Source organism: Amblyomma mixtum, chromosome 9 (assembly GCF_055824585.1).
Source record: "Amblyomma mixtum isolate Tamu chromosome 9, ASM5582458v1, whole genome shotgun sequence".
Taxonomy (NCBI): Eukaryota; Metazoa; Arthropoda; class Arachnida; order Ixodida; family Ixodidae; genus Amblyomma; species Amblyomma mixtum.
Window position 1 is genome coordinate 123,204,465 of NC_143020.1, and position 27,231 is coordinate 123,231,695.

The following is a 27,231-nucleotide window of genomic DNA, read 5'->3' on the forward strand; positions in this document are numbered from 1 at the left end:
TAATGCCTACATGGCAACCTGCCGCACACATCAGCTTGGCATAAGGCCAGACGGCACTACACTGCCAAGCTGGCTAAAGCTAGCTGCGCTTCAAGACGATCAATTTAAAAGCAAGGTCTTGCGTGTGCGGATCATAAACAACAACACTCAGCTCTCATGCCGGAATGCCATTTTTGTAGTATACACTGTGTATGTACTGAATAGTATATGCGCAGTACATACTGGATGATAATGTACACCTGCATCTCATTAGCTGTCACTAGTAATTTTAGCCTGCGCCACATGGATTCCTAATTAAACAGCTAACTCATGCGCAAAGTGTTTATTTTTCGAAGGCGAGAGGCCGCCCTCAACCCCAGATTATGAGGTTTGGTGGTTGGTTTGTTTTGGTGTTTATTTTCTTTCAAAATGAAAAGGGAAGCAAAAGCAAAAGGCGGTAGGCCTGTCTAGGCCTTGGCTCCCTGATACAGGCGGCAGCACACACCTTTAGCGCCTATGCAGGACAAACAAAGAAACTAAATAATATAACAACAATATGACACAAACAAGCATGAATTGAATACATCAATGACACCAAATAATATAACAACAATATGACACAAACAAGCATGAATCGGATACATCACCTGATACCCTCAATCAGAAAATACAAATAAAGTAGCGCCGCCGCGGTGGCTCAATGGCTATGGTGCTCGGCTGCTGGCCCGAAAGACGCGGGTTCGATCCCGGCCGCGGCGGCTAGAATTTCTTTGGAGGAGAAATTCGAGGCCTGTGTACTGTGCGATGTCAGTGCACGTTAACGAACCCGAGGTGGTCGAAATTTCCGGAGCCCTCCACTACGGCGTCTCTCATAGCCTTAGTCGCTTTGGGACGTTAAACCTTATAAGCCAATTAACAAATAAAGTAGCAATAGATATATCTGAATTTTCCAGGTCCACCCAGCGCCTCCCTCCTGTCGCAGCCCCTTCAAAGCCTTTGTTCATTACACACCCCCTGGATATAAGTTTTTCCACTATTGCAGCTTAACGAATCAAGGTTCACCTCCCTCCCCTTCCTGACACGCATTCCCTCTCACACCACTTCCCTTCCCCGCCCCCGGGGCCTTCCTCCTGGGAGCGAAGGTCCTATTTAATCCCTGCCAATGATGAACGGTTTGCCCAGACGAAGACAAGTCCCCTTGTCGAAACGTTGGCTCAAACAGCCTGAGGTTTTCCCCTCCCTTGTTGATTTTGTGATCGCCAAGGACCATCTACCACACCCTCTCTCTACCATGGACTGTTAGAGTGAAGACAGTAATGCATATGCATCAGTGACAAATTTTATGCCGCAGGACGTTTTCATGGAAACAAAGCCAACAGTCAAAAACATGTATTATAGCGAGTATAGGCCACAAAACTATACAGGATTCTCTTCCAAATATGTTTTTATACATTTTTTGAATACCTTGGTTGATGACGAGAATTCTCGTTCTAGTGAAGTTTGGTTGATGACAAATGGCACCTGGAAAGTTAATTTCTGTTTCCCGTAGTTAGTCCGAGTGATGGGTACAAGTTTTTTTCGGGTTCTCAAATGGTACATTATGGCAGGCCTGTCAGGTAGAGTGGCATACAATCTGTTACGGTGAATGTACTGCAGTAAACGAAAATAATAAATTTGTAAGTACGGCTATATAATAGGGACAAAAAACTAAGCAGATAAGGTCGAGGTTGAACGACGTCTCCAAACTTATTTGGCGTCGAGGCGAGGGCGAAGTTCTTTAAGCGAGAGGCTGTTCTTGTGAGCAACGGTTGATCGCCAGGGACGCTCTCACTTTCGACAGCATTGTTCGCCCGCTGATGAGCGGGTGGACCGTTGCACGCGGAGATGCATTGACCTTTCCGCGAGCTGCGTGCGCGCAGCTTTACTTCGCAGCTGGCCGCGACTGCCGGTGTCAACCGCCAAGCACCACTTTTGACACGACGCTGGCGCCCCCTTTCCCGAACCGTGCTCATGACTCACGCGCGCTTGGGTTTGGTTTCAGCACACGTGCGGCTGGAAGCGAATGCGCTGCGCTTCTACCCTTGAACGGGCGGCACGGACGCATATTGTAGGTGCGGCGAAAATTGGCGCACGATTCAACCCTTTAGCGGAAACCGCACAACACACGACAGACAGGACACGACAAAAGTGCCGATACCCCTCTTCCGTCCGTCCGTCTGTTTACTTGTCGGTATAATTTATTTATTAGTCCTCAAAGGACCCTTGCGGGACATTACATGAGGGTTGGGCCGATTTAAGCTGCGTTAAGCTGCTTATATATACGCAAGCACGAAACGGGCTCACTATGTTCAGCCCCGACAGCCTAGCTGGCACGCGCGAGGGCTGGAGACCTTTGTCCCCTTATTTAATTTCATTTCATTTATTGATCCCTTAAAGGCCCGAAGGCATTACATAAGGGGGGGCATATTGGTTTCCAACGGCGATGATGGGAACATGCATAACAATAAAAAGAACAAACATACAAACAAACATAAAAGGGGTTGCAGTCATATCAGGGTTTCCCAGCAGGTGATACATCATTTAATAAAGATATGTCAAGCAATACTCGCTACAAAGAGCGCAGAAGTGATCAAGATTTATGTGAGGTGAATTTTTATTTTCTCGCGGAATGTTTTGTGATCAGTGCATGCAGCGATGTCGTTAGGCAGTGAATTCCATAGTGCTATTGCGTTGGGGAAAAATGAGTTGTAAGCTGACGTGTGGCCATTGATGCGTGCTATCGGGTTACCGTGACTAAGCCGGGAGGACGTTCGTAGTGGGGCGGTTAATAGAGCGTGCCGTGATCTTGTGTTATGATAAAATGTATGAAGTAAGCATAGGCGGGAAACGACGCGGCGTGATTCCAGTGTTGAGAGACGGGGGGACTGCTTGAGGGCGGTGACACTGGCTTCTCTTGAGTAACATGAAGTGATGAACCGAGCTGCACGATTTTGGATTGATTCCAATTCGATGGTGAGATACGATTGCCATGGGTGCCAGATGGATGATGCATACTCTAATTTTGGCCGCACAAATGTTTCATACGCGAGTTGTTTTATGTTAGGGGATGCAGATTTCAGATTCCTTCTCAGGTAGCCAAGTGTGCGTGAAGTGTCGGAGCAAATGGTTCTAATGTGGGCGACCCAAGAAAGTGTTGATGTGAGATGTACACCTAGATATTTGTAAGATTTTGCAACGGTTATAGGGACTGATGAAATGCTGTAAGTGTGATTCGTCAAGGTGTGTTTGTGAGTGAAGGACAACGATTTGCACTTAGTAAGATTTAAAGGCATCTGCCACTTTTCACACCATGATGCAATAACGTCAAGGTCCTGTTGCAAAGTGAGGTTATCGGTTGGGCTACTTATTGCATTATAGATGACACAATCGTCCGCAAAGAGTCGCAGTTTGCATTGAATATTAGAGGGCAGGTCGTTGATGTATATTAAGAAGAGTAATGGTGATAACCCGGCCCCTTGAGGGACACCAGATGTTACATCTGTTAAGGGTGACTGGATGTTATTGGCGGATGTGAACTGCGAGCGTCCTTTTAGAAAATGTTCGAGCCAGCATATCAGATTAGCAGGAATTCCCAGGAACGAAAGTTTCGCAAGCAGATGGTTGTGAGGTACGCGATCAAATGCCTTCGAGAAGTCTAAGAAGATTGCATCTATTTGGAGGTTATCGTCTATGGCCTTAAGGATGTCTTGGGTGAACTCTGCCAGCTGGGTTTCGCATGAAAATGATTTCCTGAAGCCATGTTGATGAGGATAAAAGAAATTAATTGAATCAATTAAGCTTGATGATATAATGTGCTCTAGAAGTTTAGAAGATATGCTAGTAAGGGATATTGGACGATAGTTAGCTGGGCATGCGCGATCACCTGTTTTGAAAATGGGAACAATTTGGGCTATCTTCCAATCGTCAGGAATGATTCCGGTGTCTAAAGATTGGGTAAATATTAGGTGTAGTATCTGGCTTGATAATGATAGAGTGTTTTTAAGTAGTTTACTGTTTATTTGGTCACATCCTGCAGATGATGAGAGCTTCAGTGAGCTTCAGTGAATGCTAAGGCTTTAGTAAAGTGTCCTCTCTTTTGGGCACAATGGGTTCCTAGCGCAGTTCGGACGACGATCAAGGACGAAGTCTAACAAGCGTCCGTGTTGATAACATCCACTACGCACTTCATCCTTTGTGTTGGTAAGCAATACCAACTAGCCCGAAGAGTGCGGGGCTCCTTTCATTTTTTTTTTTTCACGTCGCGACCACCCGCTGAATGTTAAACGCATATCATGCCACACTTCTTTTGCTAACTCTTTCGTACCACGTGCTATAGTCGACTAGAATAATCTACCATCTCACATCGCTTCTGAAAGGGATCTTAACAAGTTTCAGGACATTCTAACCCAAATGTCTGCTTAGCTTTACTAATTGATTGTACCACTTGCTGCATTGAGCTGTTTTATTATTTTGTTTTGTTCCTGCGATTGTTATTGCCTCTAAAGCGCTATCTGTTCTTTTTTCGTGTAAATTGCAATGTATACTACAGGTTTTTGTTTGTTTCTTGTTTTGTTTTCTACGTGTGCTTTTTGTATTTATGTATTGTACCTTGGTGCTTGATCATTCTTATTTTGCGTTGTGTGTCATTGCCCCCCCCTATGTAATACCCTCGATTGAGGGTCTTTAGGGGTTTATTGAAGAAATAAATTCGATCCTTCTCTTTCTTTCTTACACCACGGATGATGTGAACGCGCTATTTTTGAATGTTCAACGCCATGTGCCACGCGGTGATAGCTAAGGTTACTTTAGTCGAACACAACTCAAGTACGAAGCAGCTTTTCCTCATCAAAGGACCCTCACACCCAGACAACGGTCTCGGCCGATCCTCATGACCCTGCCAGCGTGACAATGCAGGCAGTGGCAGACGAAAGGGGATAGTCCCTGACCATGGAGGCACTTGTATCAGAATATAAATGCGCTTGTCCCGATTCCCTGGTAACGCAGATATCCGACCGGTGGTGACCGGCTTCTGCAACCACGCACAATGCATATGTCTGCATGAACCAGGTAACGCTGGAGCTTCGAACGACACACATTTATTAGAGAGGTGACAAGTGCTCACTCCAAGACTTCACAAAGGGCGCGGTTAACGCAAATCCTCGTAATTCGTGCGGGAGTGCCGCGAGGGAACCATCAGCACTATGTTATTTACTTATAGCTCCGCTGGAGTTAAAACATCCAAAAATTCTGAACATAATAATACTATAGGCCTTCCTTGTCCCACTGACAAGCTTAGTGCACGCGCTTGCAACAACGAACGGGGCAGATGGCCTTAAGGATGTCTATGGCCTTAAGGATGTCTTGGGTGAACTCTGCCAGCTGGGTTTCGCATGAAAATGATTTCCTGAAGCCATGTTGATGAGGATAAAAGAAATTAATTGAATCAATTAAGCTTGATGATATAATGTGCTCTAGAAGTTTAGAAGATATGCTAGTAAGGGATATTGGACGATAGTTAGCTGGGCATGCGCGATCACCTGTTTTGAAAATGGGAACAATTTGGGCTATCTTCCAATCGTCAGGAATGATTCCGGTGTCTAAAGATTGGGTAAATATTAGGTGTAGTATCTGGCTTGATAATGATAGAGTGTTTTTAAGTAGTTTACTGTTTATTTGGTCACATCCTGCAGATGATGAGAGCTTCAGTGAGCTTCAGTGAATGCTAAGGCTTTAGTAAAGTGTCCTCTCTTTTGGGCACAATGGGTTCCTAGCGCAGTTCGGACGACGATCAAGGACGAAGTCTAACAAGCGTCCGTGTTGATAACATCCACTACGCACTTCATCCTTTGTGTTGGTAAGCAATACCAACTAGCCCGAAGAGTGCGGGGCTCCTTTCATTTTTTTTTTTTCACGTCGCGACCACCCGCTGAATGTTAAACGCATATCATGCCACACTTCTTTTGCTAACTCTTTCGTACCACGTGCTATAGTCGACTAGAATAATCTACCATCTCACATCGCTTCTGAAAGGGATCTTAACAAGTTTCAGGACATTCTAACCCAAATGTCTGCTTAGCTTTACTAATTGATTGTACCACTTGCTGCATTGAGCTGTTTTATTATTTTGTTTTGTTCCTGCGATTGTTATTGCCTCTAAAGCGCTATCTGTTCTTTTTTCGTGTAAATTGCAATGTATACTACAGGTTTTTGTTTGTTTCTTGTTTTGTTTTCTACGTGTGCTTTTTGTATTTATGTATTGTACCTTGGTGCTTGATCATTCTTATTTTGCGTTGTGTGTCATTGCCCCCCCCTATGTAATACCCTCGATTGAGGGTCTTTAGGGGTTTATTGAAGAAATAAATTCGATCCTTCTCTTTCTTTCTTACACCACGGATGATGTGAACGCGCTATTTTTGAATGTTCAACGCCATGTGCCACGCGGTGATAGCTAAGGTTACTTTAGTCGAACACAACTCAAGTACGAAGCAGCTTTTCCTCATCAAAGGACCCTCACACCCAGACAACGGTCTCGGCCGATCCTCATGACCCTGCCAGCGTGACAATGCAGGCAGTGGCAGACGAAAGGGGATAGTCCCTGACCATGGAGGCACTTGTATCAGAATATAAATGCGCTTGTCCCGATTCCCTGGTAACGCAGATATCCGACCGGTGGTGACCGGCTTCTGCAACCACGCACAATGCATATGTCTGCATGAACCAGGTAACGCTGGAGCTTCGAACGACACACATTTATTAGAGAGGTGACAAGTGCTCACTCCAAGACTTCACAAAGGGCGCGGTTAACGCAAATCCTCGTAATTCGTGCGGGAGTGCCGCGAGGGAACCATCAGCACTATGTTATTTACTTATAGCTCCGCTGGAGTTAAAACATCCAAAAATTCTGAACATAATAATACTATAGGCCTTCCTTGTCCCACTGACAAGCTTAGTGCACGCGCTTGCAACAACGAACGGGGCAGAACATGCGTTAAATGATTACTATGTAATTACCAGTTAACAAAAAGCCACAGAACATATGTACTTTAGAATGGAGCAGTTAGAGTATGTATTCTTTTAATAATATTTATGGAGGGGGTGGGGGACACAGTTTGAAAATCAACGCTCTACAAGAGGGCTAGTCTTGCGAAGCTGCTCAGAAGTAAGCTGTACATAGTTTTCCTTTGCAGCTATCTGGTTGCGCTTATGTGGATGGTAAGTAATAATTACTCCCGAACTGAAACATATTCCACCCTAGGGGATTCCCTAGGTTAGGCAGTGAAACACCGTAGTCCATGCAGCGGTTTTTGTGCTAGCCAGTGGATCTTGAGAGTGCACGAAATATCCCTGCCGCTCGCTCTGAGCTCTCAGAGGCAGGCGCTTCCGTTCCTATTTTAAAGTCACGCACGTGCAGGGGGCTCTACGCAGATGTCAACCGCGATGCACGGTGGGGACATGACCGGAAGGAGGTTCGGAACAGGAAAAAATAGCGAAAATAAAAGCGCACCGTGGAGGGCCTCAGTCAGAACAGCTGCTGTCTCCGCGCGAGGACCTGCGCAAAAGGAGACACTACGAACCGCGGCTCGAGAATTGGAGCGCACTGGCAGAGAGTTCAGACACCGAGAAGATAGGAAAAGAAAATTTTAAAACAGAGGAAAAGCTCGCGGTTGAATCAGAAGCGGCGGAAACGAGGGGAGAGTGGTGGTGACCGGACGGATGAGGCGCCATTGCATTGCGCCCCTTCTTCCATGCGCTCTGCTGTTGGTGCGGGAAGCTATTTCGGAACATCCTGCGGTTCTTCCGGTTCGGAACGGTCGGCGACTCGTGCTTCCAGGCAGTCTTTGCACCCTGCTGAGCCTGCAGATCACGCTCACGGGACAACAGTACCGTCTGTGTTAGCTTCGAGCTAACAGAAAGTCGCAAGTCTGAAGAGAGAAATCAGACGAAAGCTTTTCGTGGAACACACTACGCTCCGACGATCCCTACAAGCAGACGACGCACTGAGCGCTCGCGGCCTTGTCACAGGACATCTCAGCGTTTCGTATATGCTAAATGAGCTCATTCAAAGGAATTAGTGGTTTTTCTGCAGGATACCAACACTTTACGTGCTTGGAAGTCATTGCGCTCGTGCATTGCTGTCAACGGCCTGGCCCTCATGGGGTCGATCACGCTAGGAGCAACGTTTACATTTCGACGTATGGTAAGCTCAGGAAGCACGCCTATTTTCAACGAGAATAACAACGGAGGGAGAAACAACACAACAGCCTACACGCTATAGCCACGATTCCAAAAGCTGCGCACTATGCGTGTTTGTATTGTGTTTTGTATATTGTGTATTTGTGTTCGTGTTTTACAGTGAAGCACCGCCTTTGAGCCGGTCTCGGGGCATTGCGTGAACCGTGCAGATTCGCTATACAGGCGGCCAGTGGCTCCTCGGGGCCAAGTCTTCCTCGCGCAGTATCCCGATTCGCACATCCGTGACGTGCTAATAAGATGGCCGACAAGTTTCTGTATTTCCCTCGTATAAACGCAGCTCCTGTTCATCGAGCCAAGAATTGGGCGCGAATCGAAGACGCAGAGAACGTGATGTCTTCTCTGCGTTCTTGTCTTGGGTTTGCGCTACTGCTCTGTTTTCTCTATATTAACTCTATGCTCTCGCATAATGAGCCAACAAGCCCAACGACGACGTGGACTATACTGATGTTATAGTCGGACACAACTCAAGAACGAACGCAGCGGCTTTTCCCCGTCAGAGGACCCTCTTCGAGCCAATGGCGTCCGCCGATTCTCATGACCCTGCTAGCGTGGCAATGCAGAGAGTGGCAGATGAAAGGGGATAGCCCCTCCCTGCACTATCGCGCTAGCAGATTATATGCAGAGTATAGCACATCAGATAATCCTCTTTCCGGCCGACCTCTCGCCTTTCCATTCAGTAAACTTATTTGTCATTACTGTGGCTGGGCGCTTCAAGGCTTGTGGCTGCTCAGTTTTTTTTTTTTTTTATGCGTTGCTCTCCATGTGTTCCTCTGTGCGCTTGATACGCATGTGTTGTGTGGTTGCCTGGGGCTCCCTTTTCATTACATGCTCACTTATTAGTCCGGCGCTGTCCTGTGTCCTTTCTCTGGCGCTCGTGCTTTTTTTCACTGGTTCTATTACAATTAAATTTTAACACGGTTCCTTTTTCCACCATAAATAAATACTGCGAGATTTAAAAAAAAAAACCGTCACGTGGCTACGCACTCCCGCGTCGCGATGTCAGCATCCTCAAACGCGTTCATGCAGCAGTTGGCTGCAGCTATGCGCGACCGCGTCGGACGGCAAGAAATCTACGCAGTTGCGTAGAACGGCAACGGCGGGGTCACGCTAAAAGACCCCGCTATATAAACTTCGTTAGCGGGGCCTTCGTTACGCAAGCGTGCACTCCGTGTAATCGAGTTGAGGTCAGACTGTTTACGACGGCAGCCAACAGAAACTTGCAGAATATGGGATCCAAACTAGGGATGCAAACCTGGGATCCAATCCTTTATCGTAATACGGGATCCAAATTTGCGTACGTTGACCTTGCGTTGACCTTGCGTTGACCTTGCGTTGACCTTGCGTTGACCTTGCGTTGACCTTGCAGTTCTTTTAGATTAGGTGCTGGAGGTACCCGTTCATTTCGACTCAGCTATTTCGAACCGCGCCGTTGCAGCAACATACAAGCGGGCAGACCCGAACAGAAGCAGCAACCGGAATGAATGGACCGCCCAAACCACCGTTAGGGCAGGCACTGGGAAAAGCAGGCAAGTTCGGCACACATTGCTGAGCGTCGCTCGAAAATCCGACGCTTGCGAAGCATTCCGCTGCGCGCGATACGATATGGCGTCAAGTGACTAAGAAAACAGACGACACAATAATTCTACCCGCACCGATCGCTAGCGTGAGTTACCTTTACAAACGCAGGCAGCCCCGTGCGACCTGCAAGTTTGCGCATTACAGGCAAACTGATGAAGAGACGACTGCCTATAAGGAGAAACGAAGAGCATCGATGTCAGCGAAATGCGACGGGGAGGCGTATCCAACGCGCAAGAATGCATATGCAAGGCGGTCCAGACAGCGGCGGGTACAGCGAAGAAGGAACGGTTCTTCAGCTGCAGGCGGCGCGCTAATGGGGCAGTCTGCAGTCGGCGATCGACGCTGTGAGGGCAACCAACGAACGTCTGGCCCCAACAAAACCATCTGCCCCTCGGCGGGAGCTTCGGGCCCGTCTGCATGCTTCGGAACTTGGAAGGTGCGCGGCGCTGTACCTCACTTGGCCCCTCCGAGAATTGATCTCCGCTCGACCCTACATGGTGCTCCAGAAGCAATAAAGGAACGAAAGAAAAATGACGTGGCAATATTTGTAGACTTTCATAAAGCCTTTTACAGTGTTTCGCTCGATAAACTTGTCAAAAAATTAGGTTCTCCAATAAAAAATTAATATACTCAGAAGAACAGCAGCGCCTTGCCTTAAAAACTGGCACAGTTTAGTTGCTTTAAACAATCCTTCCCCTCCACCTCGTGTTGATTCCGGCATTATCCAGGGACCTGTTCTTAAGCCGCTTAATCATAAATATTTCAGCAGCGTGAAAACACGAGGACAACAGAAAACACCAAAACAACCGCTTCTGTCTTAATTTTATTATCGACATTGTCGCCAGCATATCGGTTTCAGTGAGACTGTTCGCTGGCGATTGAGGATTTTAGTACTCCTTAGTATAAAGTTAGGTTAAGTAATGATTTTACACAGACAACACTTTCACGACAATTCGCAAATGTGCGCTAGTTACGACAAAAACAGTGTTCATGCGTATAACCCAGGAAAAGAAACTATACTTGGCAAACTATACAGTTAAAACTAATATTCTTTCTGAATTAACCAGCAACAAGTCTCTATAGGTCCTTGCATCTGTAACCATCTCTTCTGAACAGAGTGCATAGATATACTCTCGCAGTTAACTCTCTGTGCAAACCATTGTTTCTTCAGTGGGCTTTGAAGTCCACGTCACCTCGACGCACGTGTCTTCGAACATGACTCCAACATTTGAGCCAAGTTGGAATGCGCCGTCGCAACCTGAGGTCCCTTCACCAAATCTAATACTGTTAAATGAGAGAGAGTCCAAAAGAATATAGTGCGTCTAATTTGCAATGCACATAGTTGTACACCAGCCGCTCATATATTTAATCAAAGTAGCTGGCTTGCAGTCACTGACAGAGACCGCATTTATTGTTTAAAGTTATTCGTTCAATTAATCAAAAGTCGATACAGTAGTAATACGTCCATCATTATATCGCCACCTGGGAACCCCAGGTGGCGATATAATACTGTAACAATGCCATGAACGATATATCTCCGTTAAAATATTCTGCTCTGAATATAACACACGGCAACGAATTTACAATAACACCATTCGACACATGTAATAACTGCTATTTCCTAGAACAATTAGAGAGTGGAATAATCTTATCAATGATATTCTAATACAAAGTTCACTACAAACGATTAAAAACAGTTTCCTTACACCTTGGTATTGCGCTTATATTTTTGCATTTCTGTCTTTCTCTGAGTTTTAGTATACCGGGCTTTGCTGATTGCATAGCGAAATAACGGGACGGGAGTGCGCATGTGGATTACCCCTTGGATTACCTCTTGACAATGTTATGCAACATAGCAGAAAGCCTCTTGCTGCTGAACAAATGAGGGAAATAGCGTTGACGCATGCATTTCCGAAGTTAACGTTGCAGCGTCTGCGTACTTATAGCGTGAAAACACGGTGGCGTCCATTCAAGCGAGAACCTACCGCCTCAGCCGAATAAGCAGTCGCTGCGGTTCAGATCGGCAATTTTACCTGTAATCACTGGCGTTGTTGCCTTGGCCTTGCTTCGGCGACAAAGTTCGCAAGCCGTAATCCACTCCACTATTCGAGATACCCTCTATAGATTCTGGCACGACGAGGACTAATGGGTCTTCCAGTCGCGCTGCAACCGTCTGCAACTGCTCAGAACTCTAACAGGAGTAGATTTCACGCTTTGCCATGGTGTTTCATGTAGTTCAACTAATTAACGCGGTAATTTATTTTAAATATACAGAAGCATTTCGACCACTTATTAATTGTCCTGTGATGGAAAGTATTCTTGTTCGAGCTGTTTGCTCCGAGCATTTCCAAAGCTCGACGGCACCACTGTGTTTACGCTTCTCATTTCACACAATTTTAATCACCGAGGCATTGCTTGGACATTTTGCTGGTAAAAAATAGGCGTCAACTGTATTAACTGGCTGCAAAAAGCTCTGATATATAACAGTTTGCTAGTACTGGCGACGATTTTAAAACGGCATTTCACCTCTGTGTAAAGCAGATCACGTTTAACGCTTTGGGAACGCTATACTAAAACTCTCTGTAGGGATATGTTGCTTGTGGCACACTATAACGCAATTTGCTTTAGGTCCGCTATCACGCTAACTATAAAACTCGCTATTTTTTTACGGGTTTGCTAATCATTTGGGCAAATGTCTTGGAATGATGTGAGTTTTTGCAACATGAATTGTTCTTAAGTTGTGTGTACCCATCCCTGTAAAGGTTTTAAATACTGATATCAGTATTTGTAAAAAAGTAAGTGAACTTAAAAACGGGAGACTTTTGAAAATTTTCGCCATAAAGGCTGGCTTCAGACTAATTCACGATCATATTCATGTTGCGCGGCTCAACACACTTTGAAATTTATTGGTGCAATGAAGATTAATTAGTAAAGCTTCACTATCATGTTTGCGGCCCACGCAGAATCAAAAGTATTCATACATCCACAAAAAGAGCATATACCGCTACGTTTGTTCTCGACATCACTAAGCATAACGTCGACACATTTTTTCTAGAGCGTAAGGGTCCTTTTCCCGAGGACGAAACCAAGCTGATTTTCGGACATGAGATTGTGTTTTACACACATTTGCTTACGGCTAATAACAGACGTTTCTAAAGCACCTGAGACATTGTTGGAAGAACGGGGATTGGCCTGCAGTTGTCATTTTTTTTAATGAGCCGCATTTGTGTGAGGCTTAGCAACAGCTACTTTGAATTTATTTCATGCAAAAAAGTGTTCAGTCAAGCAAATAAGCATGAAAAGCAACACAAGAGAGTAAAACCGACAAGTTTCTTTAGCTCGTCGATGTAATCATTGCTAATGCACAATCACTTACTAGGCTCAAAACTGAATAAAACTTTTCTTCAGGCGACGAACCAGCGCACACAAACGAGGACGAGAACAGTCACTGACGTCACAAGCACAAACTTTCAACTTTTCCTTTACTGACACTGTGGCATGTATATTAGTACCTGTCTTCATGACGTCATCCACTGAAATGCCGACGTACGGCGGCTGCAAACGTTTTTTTTTTTTTTTTTTTTTTTACAAGTGAGTAAACTCCTTTCTATTCGCGCGCTGTACTAATAGCGTCCTTGCCTGGCGCTGACAGGCCCGTGCACTATCCCCTTCTTTCTTCATACAACCCTTACTACTACTACTATTGCAGGCGTTGCTACAGAAATCGCAGCTTCTTGCGATAATTAACTGCTCATCGTAATGCAGAAACACTTGGTGCCACATGAAGGACAAACGAGAGGCAGCCATTGAAGTGGCGGTTCCTTCTGCGGTGTTCTGCGAAAGCCCGGTGGCGAAACCGGCTCCAAGAAAACCAGAGGGCGCTCGGATCGCTCCACGCAGAAGGAGAGGCGACGGGTCTCCCCGCTGTTTCTGTAAGACCCGCGACGCACGCCTCGAGGCAGCCCGGGTTGCGACACAGCGGCAGTTCGAAAGAAAGGTGCGGGCACAATGCAAATGCCCGTGGCTGCACCTCGTATTATGGGCCTCAGCGAGAGAATAGGGTAGGGAGCCCAGGGAGGGAGTTCAAGCGCTCGGCTCCGGCGCTCGGGGTGGGTCGACAAAAGGGCGCGCCGGCTGGTCCCCAACGGCCACGCCGAACATCTGCCGCCGCGTTCGTTATTACGGCCCCCCTTCGGGCCAACGACGCCGCTTGCCGAGAAAGAAAAGGGGGGGGGGGGGGGGGGGGGGGGGAGAGAGACAGATGCTGGTGCAGCGACGGCGTCTTATACATAGCAACTGCTGTTGTTTTGTATCGAGCAGGCTGCGCCGATCCTCGCCGAAAGCCGCAGAGGAGATGACTCCACCTCTTCGGGCAGTTCGCTACTGCGCGCGCTTCTTTCTAACTCGTGTAAACGGTTAGGGAGACCATCATTGCTGGTCATTCGGCACAAACAGGTAAAGTTTCCTAGAAAAGCTGTGGCGTAAATTACGTACATGAGCGTATATTTGTTGTTAACTATGCGTGTTTAAAATGCAATTAACTGGTCACCACCCCCTTCAAGTTACTCGTCCACGCGACCAAACCGTAACCTTTTCCACCTCCTTCTTTCCGCGAGGCGCGTCAGGCTGGAACGGCCTCTCCAACTCCGTTGCTGCTATCACCTGCCCATCACTCTTCGAAGCCAACATTGAACTCCATATGCCACCGTGAAAATATGTAACAAATGTTTTGATTACCCCACACCTTATGTAATACCCCGATAGGGGCCTTTAAGATAAATAAATAAAATGAAATGAAACAACAGTGCGCACGAAATTCGGTACAAAAGGAACAGGTGAGACACTCAGTGGTTGACTAGCCGATTACGCGGCGCCGTATACGTGCCAAGAGCTGGTGCGTTGTCAAACAAAGCCTGCGCTGACTCAGCGTGTGCTGCGGACTACAGCGTTCACCTCTGGCACCCGCCCAGGCATTCCTCTCTATGCTCGCTTCGAAAACATTTTCGACAACTGGCTGCTTTGAAGTCAGCCTAGATTTTGTTGTTCCCGAACATGGGGGGAATGGAAAACGGAGGGGGGGGGGGGGGGGGGGGGGGTAGGTGTGTCGAAGTCCATTCATACAGCTTTCTTCGGCATTTATCGCAGCGAATAACTTTAGGAGCGCCAATTAAAGGGCAAGGGAATGTGGCGGCGTCCTGTTGCGGCAGGCCACCTGCCCCAACCTGACAACGATTGCGTCAAGCATGAGATGCCAGCTCAGCGAATAATCAGCCGCTCTAGATTAGTCGTATACGGTTTGGTAGCCTGACTAATCCTTAGCCGCAGTGGAGACAACTTTATTTAAATTCCTCAAAGCCCAGGGTGGAGTCCCTGTACAAGTCCAGGACCCCATCAGCGTCCGTGACCAGCCATGCACTCGAGATAAGCTTTTGCTGTTGCTCGACAAACAGCAAGCTGCCGTGCCGTGCTGGTCAGACGAGCCTCAGTGCTCTTCGTTCGGTGCAAGGACACTGGGCACGTAACTTGCACTGGAAACAGTATCAACGTCCATGTGTGGCTTCGTCCCAGTGACCTTTAGCAGCTCTGTTCCTCTGTGACTGTACTAATGAGATCAAGGGCGTGGTCTCTCCTTTCCAGTTTATAACTAGGGTTTGGAATTTTGGTTTAAGCCGAAAAAATTACGGCGAGCTCCATTTTCGACGGTTTTAGCCTAAAATGTCAGTATCCTTGACATGTGCTCCGCAGCTGACTGGCTACTGTGTAGGAGTTGCACTCATTTAAAGGAGGAAATTAACGAAGTGCAGAAGCCAGAGGCGCGATGAGACGTACCGATGGATTAAGCAGCGAAGCTGTGCGTTTTGAGAGACTGCTCAGCTACCATACACGCCTCTGCTGAATGATAGGTCTCTATGGTACAATGTACAGTCACGACTACAATGTGGCTAACAGAAAAGGCCCGCACATGAGTATTCTTGTCTCAAGTGTAAAAGTAAGAGTGGTTGCCGTCCTGTTTTTCACGAATTTGAAGTTCGTTTTACGAGCAAATGCAAAATCACCCGATAAATGGAGAAATGGAGAGAAACTTTGGAAACAGAGCGAGCTGGGGATGATTGCGTAAGTGCTCCTTCAGTTCTGCTGGCGGATAAAGAGATGTATTATCTTTCATTGGGCTCCAGGGCTATTCGATAATGATTCACCACTCATGCACTCTCTGGTTGAAGCCTTCTGAGCATGTGCATGTGAAAAGCCAAGAGATTAAATATCCGCTTCACGCTTGAAATAAAAACAGTTGGAAGCAGCGCACTGCGTGTTCGTCTCTTTCTGTGTCCCTGTCTTCTTGGGCGCTTCCACGATTAAAGCATGCAACGCGATGAATCAGTTTGTAAGTTACGACTACACAGTAACTAAGGCATGACATTGGGGGCTCAATGGGGGAGCCACTGCGGTGGCTAAGTGGTTATGGTGCTGTGGTTATGATTATGGTGGTTATGCGAGGAAAGGAAATGACGCAGTAACTGTCTCACATATCTCGGTGGACACCCGCAGCCTCCGATTATAGGTCTCCGGTTTGAATTACTGCCGCAAGCTAGGCTCTAACTTAACCAGTAAGTTTATGCTGAACGAAACACTGAATCGTATGACACCATCCGGAACATTCTGCGATAAGCGGTTGGCATGATACAATTTCTTCCGACGCGCGGTGCCGACAACTACTACTACGACGCCGACAAAACAAACTGCGCGCAGTGCTGTCTTCTGAATTATTCGAACAGGATTGAACGTTGTGGGATGGTTTAGAACATGCACTGTGACTGCGCAGGCGACGTTCGAGTGTATAAACATTACACAAGTGATGAACAGTAAAAGCATGTTAAACGGGGATAAGTACCGGCCGGAGTTTACGAAGAAGAGCAATTATTTTTCTTGCACATTTTAGGTGTTGTATCGGGGATGTGCGGATTCCATGACAACCGAGAGTTTATAGCCAAGAAATATTGTTTAACATTGTGTAATTAAACGAAACGGTGTCTCCGTTTGTTAATTGCTTGCCGTTTGACGTACACACCATGTAGTTGGTTTGAATAATGTTCACAAAAAGTTTGCTAATCTCTAACCACTGCGAAATATTTCTCAAAGCTTTATTTGCCTTACAGTAAAATGCTGCTTCGTTGTCAGCAGTTACAAATACGAGGTCTGTTAGAAAAGTATCCGACCTTTGGCCGAAGAAACAAAATTGGCATAACTGGAGCGTTGTAAACCTAATCACCTTCAAAGTAGTCTCCTTGGGACTCCACACACTTCACCCAGCGGTGCTGCCGTTGTTGGAAGTATTCCGAAAAGGCCTCTTTCGGAATGGAGTTTAGCTCAGCTGTCGTTGCAGCCATAATGTCCTCTCTTGTCTGAAATCGCGCTCCTTTCAATGTCCTCTTGATTTTTGGAAACAGCCAGAAGTCGCAGGGGGCCATGTCAGGAGAGTAAGGAGTCTGTTGAACTACAGGAGTCTGGTTTTTCGCCAAAAAAAGTCTGAATCAAGTGCGAGGAATGTGCAGGAGCATTGTCGTGATGGATGCGGCAATTTCCTGTTGACCTCACCTCCGGTCTTTTGCGCCTCACAGCACCACGTAGGCGACGGAAGACGTCCCTATAGTACTCTTAGATCATTGTTTGACCCTGTAGGGTGCGTGCTCGTGGTGTGCCACACAGAGGGAGTCAAAGAAAGCTGTCACCATCACTTCGACATTGCTGCGTACTTGGCGGGCCTTCTTTGGTCTCGGTGGCATGAAATGCTTCTACTGTGACGACTGGAATTTGGTTTGCGGGTCGTACCCGTACACCCAAGACTCGTCACCAGTGATTATAGTGTTTATGAAGTCGGGGTCACTGTTTGTGGAATCTAGCATGTCCTGCGAGACTTCAACACGAAGCTGCTTTTGCTCCGCCAAGCAGCTTCGGCGCGAATTTCGCCGCATCTCTCTCCATGGCCAAATCTTCGGCGATAATGGAATGTGCAGAAAAATTGCTGATGTCCACCTCTTCCGCAATTTCTAGGATAGTCACACGACGGTCCCGCATCACCACAGCGTTCACTTCGGCAATGACCTGGTCATTTCGGCATGATGATGGCCGACCGGAGCGTGGCTCGGTCTCCGCCGATGTGCGGCCATCTTTAAAACAATTGTACCACTGTTTAATTTGTGTGCTGCTCATAGCATCTTCACCGAAAGCGGCACTAAATATTCCGAACAGTTTCCACTTGGTTGTCATCCCGTTTCTGGCAAAATTTGATGCAGTAGCGCTGCTCCTGTCGGTCCGCCATTTTCCTTGTAATAAAAAACCGACGAGAGCACTCTGCACTGCCTCACTCAAACGCTGCGTCCCAGCGACTGACGCTATCGGCAGGCCGGAAAATATTCGTACATGCGCACGAAGGTTCAAGGTCGGCTGGTACAAGCGCGCTTGTTTCATATCCATCAGGTGTTCGCAAAAAAAAAATAAAGTCGGATACTTTTCTAACAGACCGCGTATGTTAGTGCCACCTATATAAAGAATACACTGTTCAAATACGTATGACCTTAATTCGCTTGTTCTCGCTCTTCACTTAAGCGCGTGTTACGGGCACTTGTTAACAGGGAACTGGAACTTTTCTTTGAGTGGGGGCAGGACTTCGAGTTTGTTTTGTTGTTTACTCCTTGTTTTATTTATATATTAAATTTTACATTACTCGTTTATGTTTGTTCTAATTTTCCACTATTCAAGATTGTATTTTTAAATGCATATGAAGTCTGAATTGAAGGCAGATTCAAAGATGCACAAACGAAGAGTGATCAGCTGCATTGGAAAAGTTTGCGCATAGTCTGTTTTCATTCTGCTAATCATACTCATGAAAAGGGTGTCAGACATGATTAGTTCGAAGGCAACCAGCTAAGCCCCACTGTTATTTACACCAATAGCGTCCCACAATTTAAGCGTTCGTCAGAAATATGATCTGAGTGCAAGCAGTTGGAGACTGGGGAAGCGCTGCCACCCCCCCGCTGCAGAAAATAAAAAGTGAAAACTTTTTTGACAATTCCAAAGGTAGGGGTTTACTATAGTAGAATACAACTTAAAAACAGCAGTTGCTAACACTGGGCCGTGGTCCGCGGAGTCTTGGTATTACTCCGCTGGCCAATCGCAACAGTAAATAAAATCAGCTTTTTAATGTTTGACTATATCAAACAATCTATGTATCAAAATTCCAGAGCTCACAATTTTTTTCCTGTGATAAGCTTCTTGTTTAGGTAGCAATAAACGTTTAAGCAGCGGACTACTTTTTCGTCGGGGAGGAATTCTGTGCGCGGAGGCTGAATGTGGGAGGAGTTTCACTGCAGACTTAAGTTGTATCCGACTGTAGGGTTATGGTGTAATAGGGCTGTGTGCTTGAGGACGAAGCTTTAGCCGCAAAAATTTGACACCACGGACGATGTTTGCTGTTGCTGCATGAAAGACAGGGAAACGATAGAACATATTCTTATCCAGTGTAAGAGCCTCCAATCCTTAGTGCACGATGACGCCGTAGGAATCGGCGAAGGACTAGGGTTTCGCAATAGCTATAGAACATGCTCAATTTTCAAAAAAGCGGAATCGAGAGGCGTCTAGAGGATTCGTGGAGAAGGGCAAGTGAGTAGTTCAGGAATGGGAAGAAAATTAGCAGCTAATCCGAAGATATTGAGCACTCTAGGAATTAACGGCTAGCCGACACTTGTCACCACCCCGATACGAAGGGGAGGCTAATAATTATATGTCTCTGCTGCTTGCTCGAGCAGCGGCAGTGCTCGGGATAGTTGGGCACCCATTATAGGGTGGTAATTAAAAGCGCTCAAAACACGAAGACACAGAAAGGCAGACGCACAGTACGGACAAGCAAGTGCACTGTGTCTTCGTCTTTGGAGCGCTTTTATGGCCCTGTACTAACTGCTTCATTTCTTCCATACGGGGCAGCGGCGGCAGCAGCATGTTGTTCGGCCAACTGCTGGTTCGAGCTCCATCAAGCTTTTCACAAATAGCTGAGGCAAGAGCGAGCGGGGTTCCCTCGAGCTTCTCACCGGAGGTCAACTGCACAAAGCGCTTGTATTCTCCTCCTCAGTCTTCCGACGACGCGAAAAGCAAACCGTAAGGCCGGCCCCGCCGCACTGACAGGCGCCACGTGCCGCGCACCGCCAGACGCGTGGCACACACGCGACCTCGAGGAAGCCCCCCGAGTGTTGCTCGACTAAACACGAGGCGGGGAGGTGGAGGGCGCTGTTTAGTGCAAACGGAAGCCTTTTCAGTTCGACCCGCCTGCGCGCGCGCGCGCGGTTTCCAGCTTTGTGCGTGGAGGCTGGGCGGAAAGAGGAGCCCGCAAGATCGGCGGCGCGGATCGAGGGGAGGCCCGGTGTGCGAAACAGCTGCTTCAAGAGCTCGCCCCCGCAGAAGGTCCCCCCCCCCCCCCCCCCCCCCCGTCTTTTCAGGCGTTCTTCCGGCACGCGCCAGCAAGGGTGCAGCTGTTGCCCGGCCACCGTGGCCCCGCCAACGCATACGAGGGGTCAGGCGTGGTTGTGTGTGTGTGTGTGGGGGGGGGGGGGGGGAGGGGTTGGTGCTGGGGGTCGAGGAGACACGTGCCGGCTGCCGCGCACCATCTCGGACGGAGGGCAGCCTCTTCGCGAAGGAAGCGGGCGCGAGTGGGGAGGAGCGGGCGCGGAAACGAGCCACGCGCCGTCGCGTGCCAGCTGCGCGTCCCGTGGTGGCGGACCATCTGGCACTGGGGAGGGGAGAGAGAGAGAACCTCCTCGCCTCTCTCTCTCACTTGCTCTCTCACCCCACCGCATAAAAAGCGGCGCGGCATCGAGGCGCGGTTCACATCGCTCACGCCAGTTGCTCGCCGCATGCGTTGCGATGCGCGTTCACGGTTGAAAGCCGGTGGTACCCTCTGGATTGCACTTCGCCCTCTGCCGGATTTCGATTTCCAATCCATCGATCCACTCGTCAGTTCCGAGCCGCCACAATGGGACGCGGAGGCATTGACATTTCGGTGAGTTCTTTGCTCTCGAAGCTCGTATCTGTGCGTTTCTCTGCCGCTTACCGTGCGGACCGTCGGTTTGAGTTCTCGACGCCTCGTGAGTTCTTTCCCTCCGAAATTAGTACCTGTATATCTTCATTTCAACCGGAAGAGCCACTCGTGTTCACGCTCCTGTTCCGCATGACGGTGTTCGTTACGCTGTTTCCGTGGGCGCCGATGCATGGCAGACAGAGATGACAGCACTTCGAAGGACGGAAAGAAAACAGCGTTATATTACTGGAAACAACACTGCGAAACAGTCAACCGATTATTTAGCAACGTCAAGTTCAGAGGGAAATGCCTCGCGACGCGCATGAAGCTGACGACCAGACTTTGAAAGTGTGTCCTTCAGAACGACATCAATCAGCATCTCTCTCGGAACAAAGTTCAACCGATGGCAGCAAAAAGAAATCAGGGATGCCATGTTTACCTGCTATATACTATGCGTGTGTTGAGCCGGACGGCACATGAACAAATTATGAGAGAGGCAGGGGGGAGCGAGTGTTTCTTTTTTTTTTTTTTCAAAAACGCTCGTCACGACCTGACCCTTTCGTATTTGAAAGCGCGCTCCGCACCTGGTCTACATGTCTAGCAGTTGGCGCCGACTGAAAGTCGTTAGGCAGAGGCGGAAGGGGTACCCCGGGTATAACAAATTGCGGAGACAACACGAAACGCAATTGCAGGGAAGGGACTGCAAGAAATATTGAGGCAGAGTAAATGTGCTATGAAAGGTGCGCCTTGCAAGGTCCTTCGATTTTAGCGGTACTGTTTCCGCAGTAAGACTTTGAAATCATGTCAGCTCTTTAAGCACCAACGAGTCACACGAGAACGCTTGGCTCACCCAAGCGCCAGGTTTCTTTCCAAGGTAAATTTTAAAACAGTAACTAATGCCTGCACTTTGAAGTGGCAGCAGGGCACATTTGCGAATAGGTCTTGCTAGAAGACTGCGGAAAATAGCAGGAAACGCCTGTTTTCTTTCTTTTTTCATGCATTAATTTTTATTGCACAAAGCAGTTCACACTGAAATTTTCATATACTCGTGCAAGCATTCCCAAGTGTTTATTAACTGTGTTTATACGCACTACAGTCCTTTCGCGAATCAGTCTTTGTTTACAGCAGCATACACCATTGCACATCGGGGAATTTGTACGGATTTAAATAAACAGACACAACTCATGTGGGTGTCACCTCATGCGAAATGCCGCACGCTTTCTGTGTTCGCAGGCGAGCGGGAGAAGAGACAGCGTCGTCCAGAAGCTTAACCTCGACACGTCGCTGGACAACTTCGATCTCTTCCACAAGAGCGTGCTTCCCTACCAGGTCTCAAAAGTGTCGCCGCAGCCCTCACCTCGCATCGGCGGCGCGCCCTCGCCGACATCCGCCAAGGACGATTGGCTGGCCCATTCAATCGAGCAGGTCTGCCGCAAGACCCTGTACAAGAATGTGCAGTACAGGACGGTCAACATGTCCTCAGACGCGGATTGCGAGAAGGACGTCTGCCACTTGCCGAAGGACAAACTTCCAGAAAAGCCCAAGATAGACGTGCCTCTCCCGACGGAAACCACCAGTAAGGCATCGCCACCGCCTGGAATGGTGACTCCAAACAATAAGCCTGCCAAGGTGGACAACCTGAAGACACCGGAAAATGCCAAGGTGCCACATCGGACACCCAAGACAAGCACGCCCAAGGGGGCGTCCTCGTTCATCAAGCGGTGCCGCAGAGGCAGCTCCTTCCGCCTGTTGCGTTCGTCGGAGAAAAAGAACGTCCGCTTCGCTTCCACCGAGGACCTGACCCCTGAAGAGCGTCGCTCGCCCCCCGACGGCGGAGCTGCTCCACAAGTCGAATGTTCATCCGATTCGAGAGCCAAGGCCGAAGAAGCTCTGGAAAGCATATATGCCACTGTCAGTCCCATTGTGCCGACCGAACTTCGGGATGTATGTCGGAGGCTTCCCTTTGCCGACGAGGAAGAGCCGACAGAAAAGAAAGGCCAAGATGCAGGGCCGGAGACTCCGGAATGTTCCTTCGTCAACCCCGCTGCACTTCCCGAGAGCAGCCCTCTGGGACACTACCTGCAGTGGATAGTTGAACAGTAAGTGCCATATCACCCACCATTAGTTTACTGTGCCCTCATGACGCCCTTCTTATAGCGTTCCCTGATATGCTTTTTTTTTTACTCCCAACTCTAACTCGTCTTTTCCACCATTTCAGATCGGGACTCAGTTCTGTTCCCAGCGTTCAGCAGTGGCTCAAGGCAGTGCGCCTCTCCGTGGAGCACGAGTGTCTCAGCGCTTTGCAGAGCAAGTCTCTGACCAAAGACCCCGCGCTCGCCTCTGTCCTTGCGGTTGGCGACGCGCACGGTAAGTTGAACCCACATTACGTGTTGTTACAACAGCGTACCTTCGAAAAAGATGCGTAGCCATACAGCCTAAGGAAGCATAGAACTTTACCACTGTGTATCATCTGTTCAGCAACTTCGCCTGTCTGAGCACAACCTGTTTCCGCATACGACAGTGTAGCAGGTTGTGTTCGATAATCCACTTAAGGTCAGAATCGCGTTATTTACGCCATGCCATACGGGGGGAAACGCCCATTCTGAAGGGTTGGTCGATTTCTTTACAGACGCCATCACAGCCCTACAAGACCGCGTTGACTCAATCATGGCGACGGTGACGCACGTGACCAGGAGGCTGGAGCAGGGCCACTGGCTCAAGTTCTGTAGCAGCACTGCCGGCCTGAGCTCGGAGGTAAACGACCTGCTGCGAGACTACAAGCCGGTCATCCACGGATCGTCGCCTTACTCGCGGAAGGTCGAGAGCCACCTTTATAGGGTGCTCCAGAGCCTCCGCGAGATCGGAGCTAGGCCTAACCGCAAGCCAGCCGGCGCTGTCGAGCTGGAGTCGATCAGATCGCTGATGGCGGACATACGGAACACCGTGCAAACGCTCAGCAACTCCCTCATCTTGAAAGACCTTGAGGTGAGTCGATTTCTATGTGCAAAGTACGTTGATGTAAATATATTTATATAACAAGTGAAATTTAAGTTCACCCGCGGAGCGAATCACCGGCCCCCAGACGCAATGACTTGTTCAGGGAATAGTTAGGACCTTTCTCGAACGATGCAATCGCGAGAGACTCGTATAGCATGACAGGGGCATGCTTGTACACATTAACAAACCTGTGGCTCAACGGGAGCACCGAGATTTTGACTCCGTACCTCCCGTGTGCGGGGCCATATCACCGCGGCTAATCGAGCAGCAGCTACGAGTCACCAAGTGAATTGCATAGTGCAGTCAGACGGTGCAGGCATGCAGCAGAAGCTTGTTCATTTCTGCCGACTGACGTCACACACAAAGGCACGCATACGCACGGACCTTCGTGCCGTATACCAAGACGGAACAAAGCAAAACCACAAGCGTCAAAATAAAAAATCTAGCAGCTCTTAGCTAAGAGACAGTCTATAGAGTGTCTATAGACTTCTGTCTATAAAGTCTATAGACTGTATATAGACAAATCCCAGAGAACAGTCTACAGGCAATACAAATGCCATATACAGTCTATAGACAATCTATAGACTTATGGCCATACACGTTTAGTAGAATTCTCTATAGACAGTCAATAAGAAGCCTGTCTATAGACCATTTTTATAAGGGAGGAAAGCGGTCGTTAAGCTTAAACATGGTGGCATAAAATAGCTGTGTCTGTTTTTTGTGGAAGTGATCGCTCATTGGGTCTTTTCTCTGTTCTGTCTTTGTCGCAGACAATAGTCAAGACCAGCCAAGAGAACCCTACACTGGGCTGCGCCCGGCGAGCCGTGGCCGCTTTGAGCAGCCTGGGCGAGACCAGTCCCGACACCTGCGACCTCATTGCGCGCGTCGGAGGCGTGAGCGCCATCCTCGCAGTCGCCCGGGATCCCAACCTTCGGCAAGTGAAATGCGCCGCCGTGCGGGCCCTGACCGTCATCTGCTGCCACTCGGTCGCCATCCGGCAGCTGGAACAGGCGGGCGGCATCGAGTGCATCGAGAAGACCCTTTGCGACGCCAGCGCCACCCAACAGGAGAAGTGCGAGGCCGTCGGACTGCTGGCCCAAATCACGGCGCCCTGGGTGGACTGCACCGGGGGCACGCTGAGGCGGATGACGGCGAACATGGACTCCCTCGTCTCGTCCCTGACCGAGATGATGGAGCGAGCCCAGAGCGGAGACGTGTTCCTGCTGTCGGCGGCTGCGCTCGCCAATCTGTCGTTTCTGGACCGGGTGGCCCTCGAGTGCATCCACAGGCACAAGTCCGTGCGGGCTCTCATGCTGGCGGCTAGGCAGAAGGACCTGGCGGGCTCCATCTTCGCCAAGGATCAGGTGCGATTCTATGCCGATGTTTCTACGTGCGTTTCTGCACCCGGTGAATTCTTTATCACGCGAGCGTCGAACAAACGGCGTTAAGTGGAGCGGCGAAACAGGCGGCAAAATGCAAGCACTTTCTGTGCATGTTCTCGCCCATCTCGTCGCCCCGCACTGTCCTATGCGGCTGTACTGCGTAGTTCACCAAGTTCTAAAGGAAAACACAAAAAACGTGTACTGGTATAACGAGCGTGTACAGTGTTGACAATGCATTAATTCTACAAGGCTATTGTAAAAAGGAAAAAGAAACATTACTCAGCAGGAAACACTAATCAAGCCTGCGATAACGGGGCCCTATAGCTGACGGTTAGTAACATTGGCAAGAGCACTCATCATATAGACACATACACGGAGACGACGTTTCCTTGTATGAATGAAAGAATCTAACCATGTGTGTCGTTTTTCTCTGCCAACAGGTGGCGACGATCCTGGCGAACGCGTCTGCCAGCAAGTACTGCCACGCCGACATAATCGAGTCAGGCGCGCTGACTCAGCTCATCTGCTACCTGCAAGTGCGTCCTTCCAGTCTGCACAGCAGCGGAGAAGTCGACGCTTGCGAACGCGTCCTGCAGAAGTCAGCCATCGCCCTCGCCCGCCTGTGTTCCTGCCCGAGCACAGCAGGCGCGGTCTTGGAGATGCAAGGTGCGTTTTTAGCTTCCCCGGCGTCACTACTAAATGCTTAGGGAAGAGAGATTTCGTGCTTGGTTTCAAGAGCGGCCAACGGCACCGACATCGTTAGATGAGGATGCGCTTTCAAGTTAATTCTGCCAATTTTTTTTTATCTTGTAGGAACACAGTGCGTGCTAATACTTGATAAGAGTGAAACGCTTGGAACTGCATTCCCTGATAAGGGCAGTCATTGCTGAAAATGTATCTTACATTACTTGCAGAAAGACAACATACCCGAAATGCGGAAAAAGTCTGTCTAGACAATCAGATAAAAATTAGTGGAACGATGTCGGCAGTTTTCGCACATTATTTCAGCGAGTGAAGGTTCGTGCCGAGAACTCCGTAAATCTGAAGTCGTTCATTTATTCTCTCCCTACAGGTGTACAAAGGCTTGTCCGGCTGTGCAAGGAGCCCAAGGAGCGGAACAGCAGCAACTCCGTCCTCGTGGCCTGCTTGGCTGCGCTGCGCAAGATCGCCTCCTCGTCTGGCAACAGGGACCTCGGCGATCTCGGAGCCACAGAACTTGTGAAGAACGAGCTCTGGGACTCTTTCCAGCAGTACTCCATCACCCATGAGAGTTACGTGTGAAAACGGCCGAGAGTGTCTGTATTTATTTGTACATATATAGATTGTTACTGTTATATGAAGACGCATCAAGCAGCCCTTTGTACAAATAATTACGTATGTAAAAATGTCACCAAAGTGTGAGGAATGAAGGACCTACATGTTCTAAGTCAATGCAAGCCTGTCTCTTCGACATAGGGTCTGTCGGGAACATGGCAAGTCAGAGCGTGATAGTCAGCATGTCTTGAAATTTATTGCAGAAGTATCTATTGTCGATAATTAGTGCTTATGCAGTCTGCCCATTAGCACCTGCTTTATGGATGAGTCGGCTAGTTCTGAGTTGGTCTGTAGAGTAAGCAGTGCTGTCATTGTGTTCCCCCCTGTGGTGCAACAAATCTAGTCGAGCTCCTAGTCTTTCAGATGGTGTAAATTATGTAAATATTCTGCTGTCAAAGAAATGTAGAACTTTGCGCAGGCTGCTGTTCATGTACCATGGTTTTGCCATTGTCTTCTCTGGTTGTTCTCGCTGCTATACTGTAATTGTGCGCTACATTCTCAAGTACAGCTTGTGACCAAAGACTTGCATTCATTGCAGTTCTACACCTTCCCAGTGAGTTTTTTTTTGTAGCCAATTTTCTTTGTATGTTCGAAAATAAACTAGCCTGGATATTAAACACTGGA

The 27,231-nt window shown here is 48.3% G+C and overlaps 1 protein-coding gene across 2 annotated transcripts in view; it reads left to right on the forward strand.

Moving 5' to 3' along the window:
• Positions 1-27,231, forward strand: part of insc (spindle orientation adaptor protein inscuteable) — a 69,808-nt gene extending 42,577 nt beyond the window's left edge. Inside the window, exons 1-7 of one of the 2 annotated variants that reach the window (XM_089561771.1) lie at positions 20,690-20,896; positions 22,148-23,013; positions 23,133-23,281; positions 23,544-23,899; positions 24,682-25,275; positions 25,734-25,959; positions 26,366-27,231. In XM_089561771.1, the coding sequence (XP_089417897.1) occupies positions 20,870-20,896; positions 22,148-23,013; positions 23,133-23,281; positions 23,544-23,899; positions 24,682-25,275; positions 25,734-25,959; positions 26,366-26,574 (2,427 nt within the window). In that variant the 5' untranslated portion in view covers positions 20,690-20,869 and the 3' untranslated portion in view covers positions 26,575-27,231. Of the gene's footprint in view, positions 1-20,689; positions 20,897-22,147; positions 23,014-23,132; positions 23,282-23,543; positions 23,900-24,681; positions 25,276-25,733; positions 25,960-26,365 lie in introns of those variants that run through there. The other variant, XM_089561770.1, reaches the window with a different exon arrangement.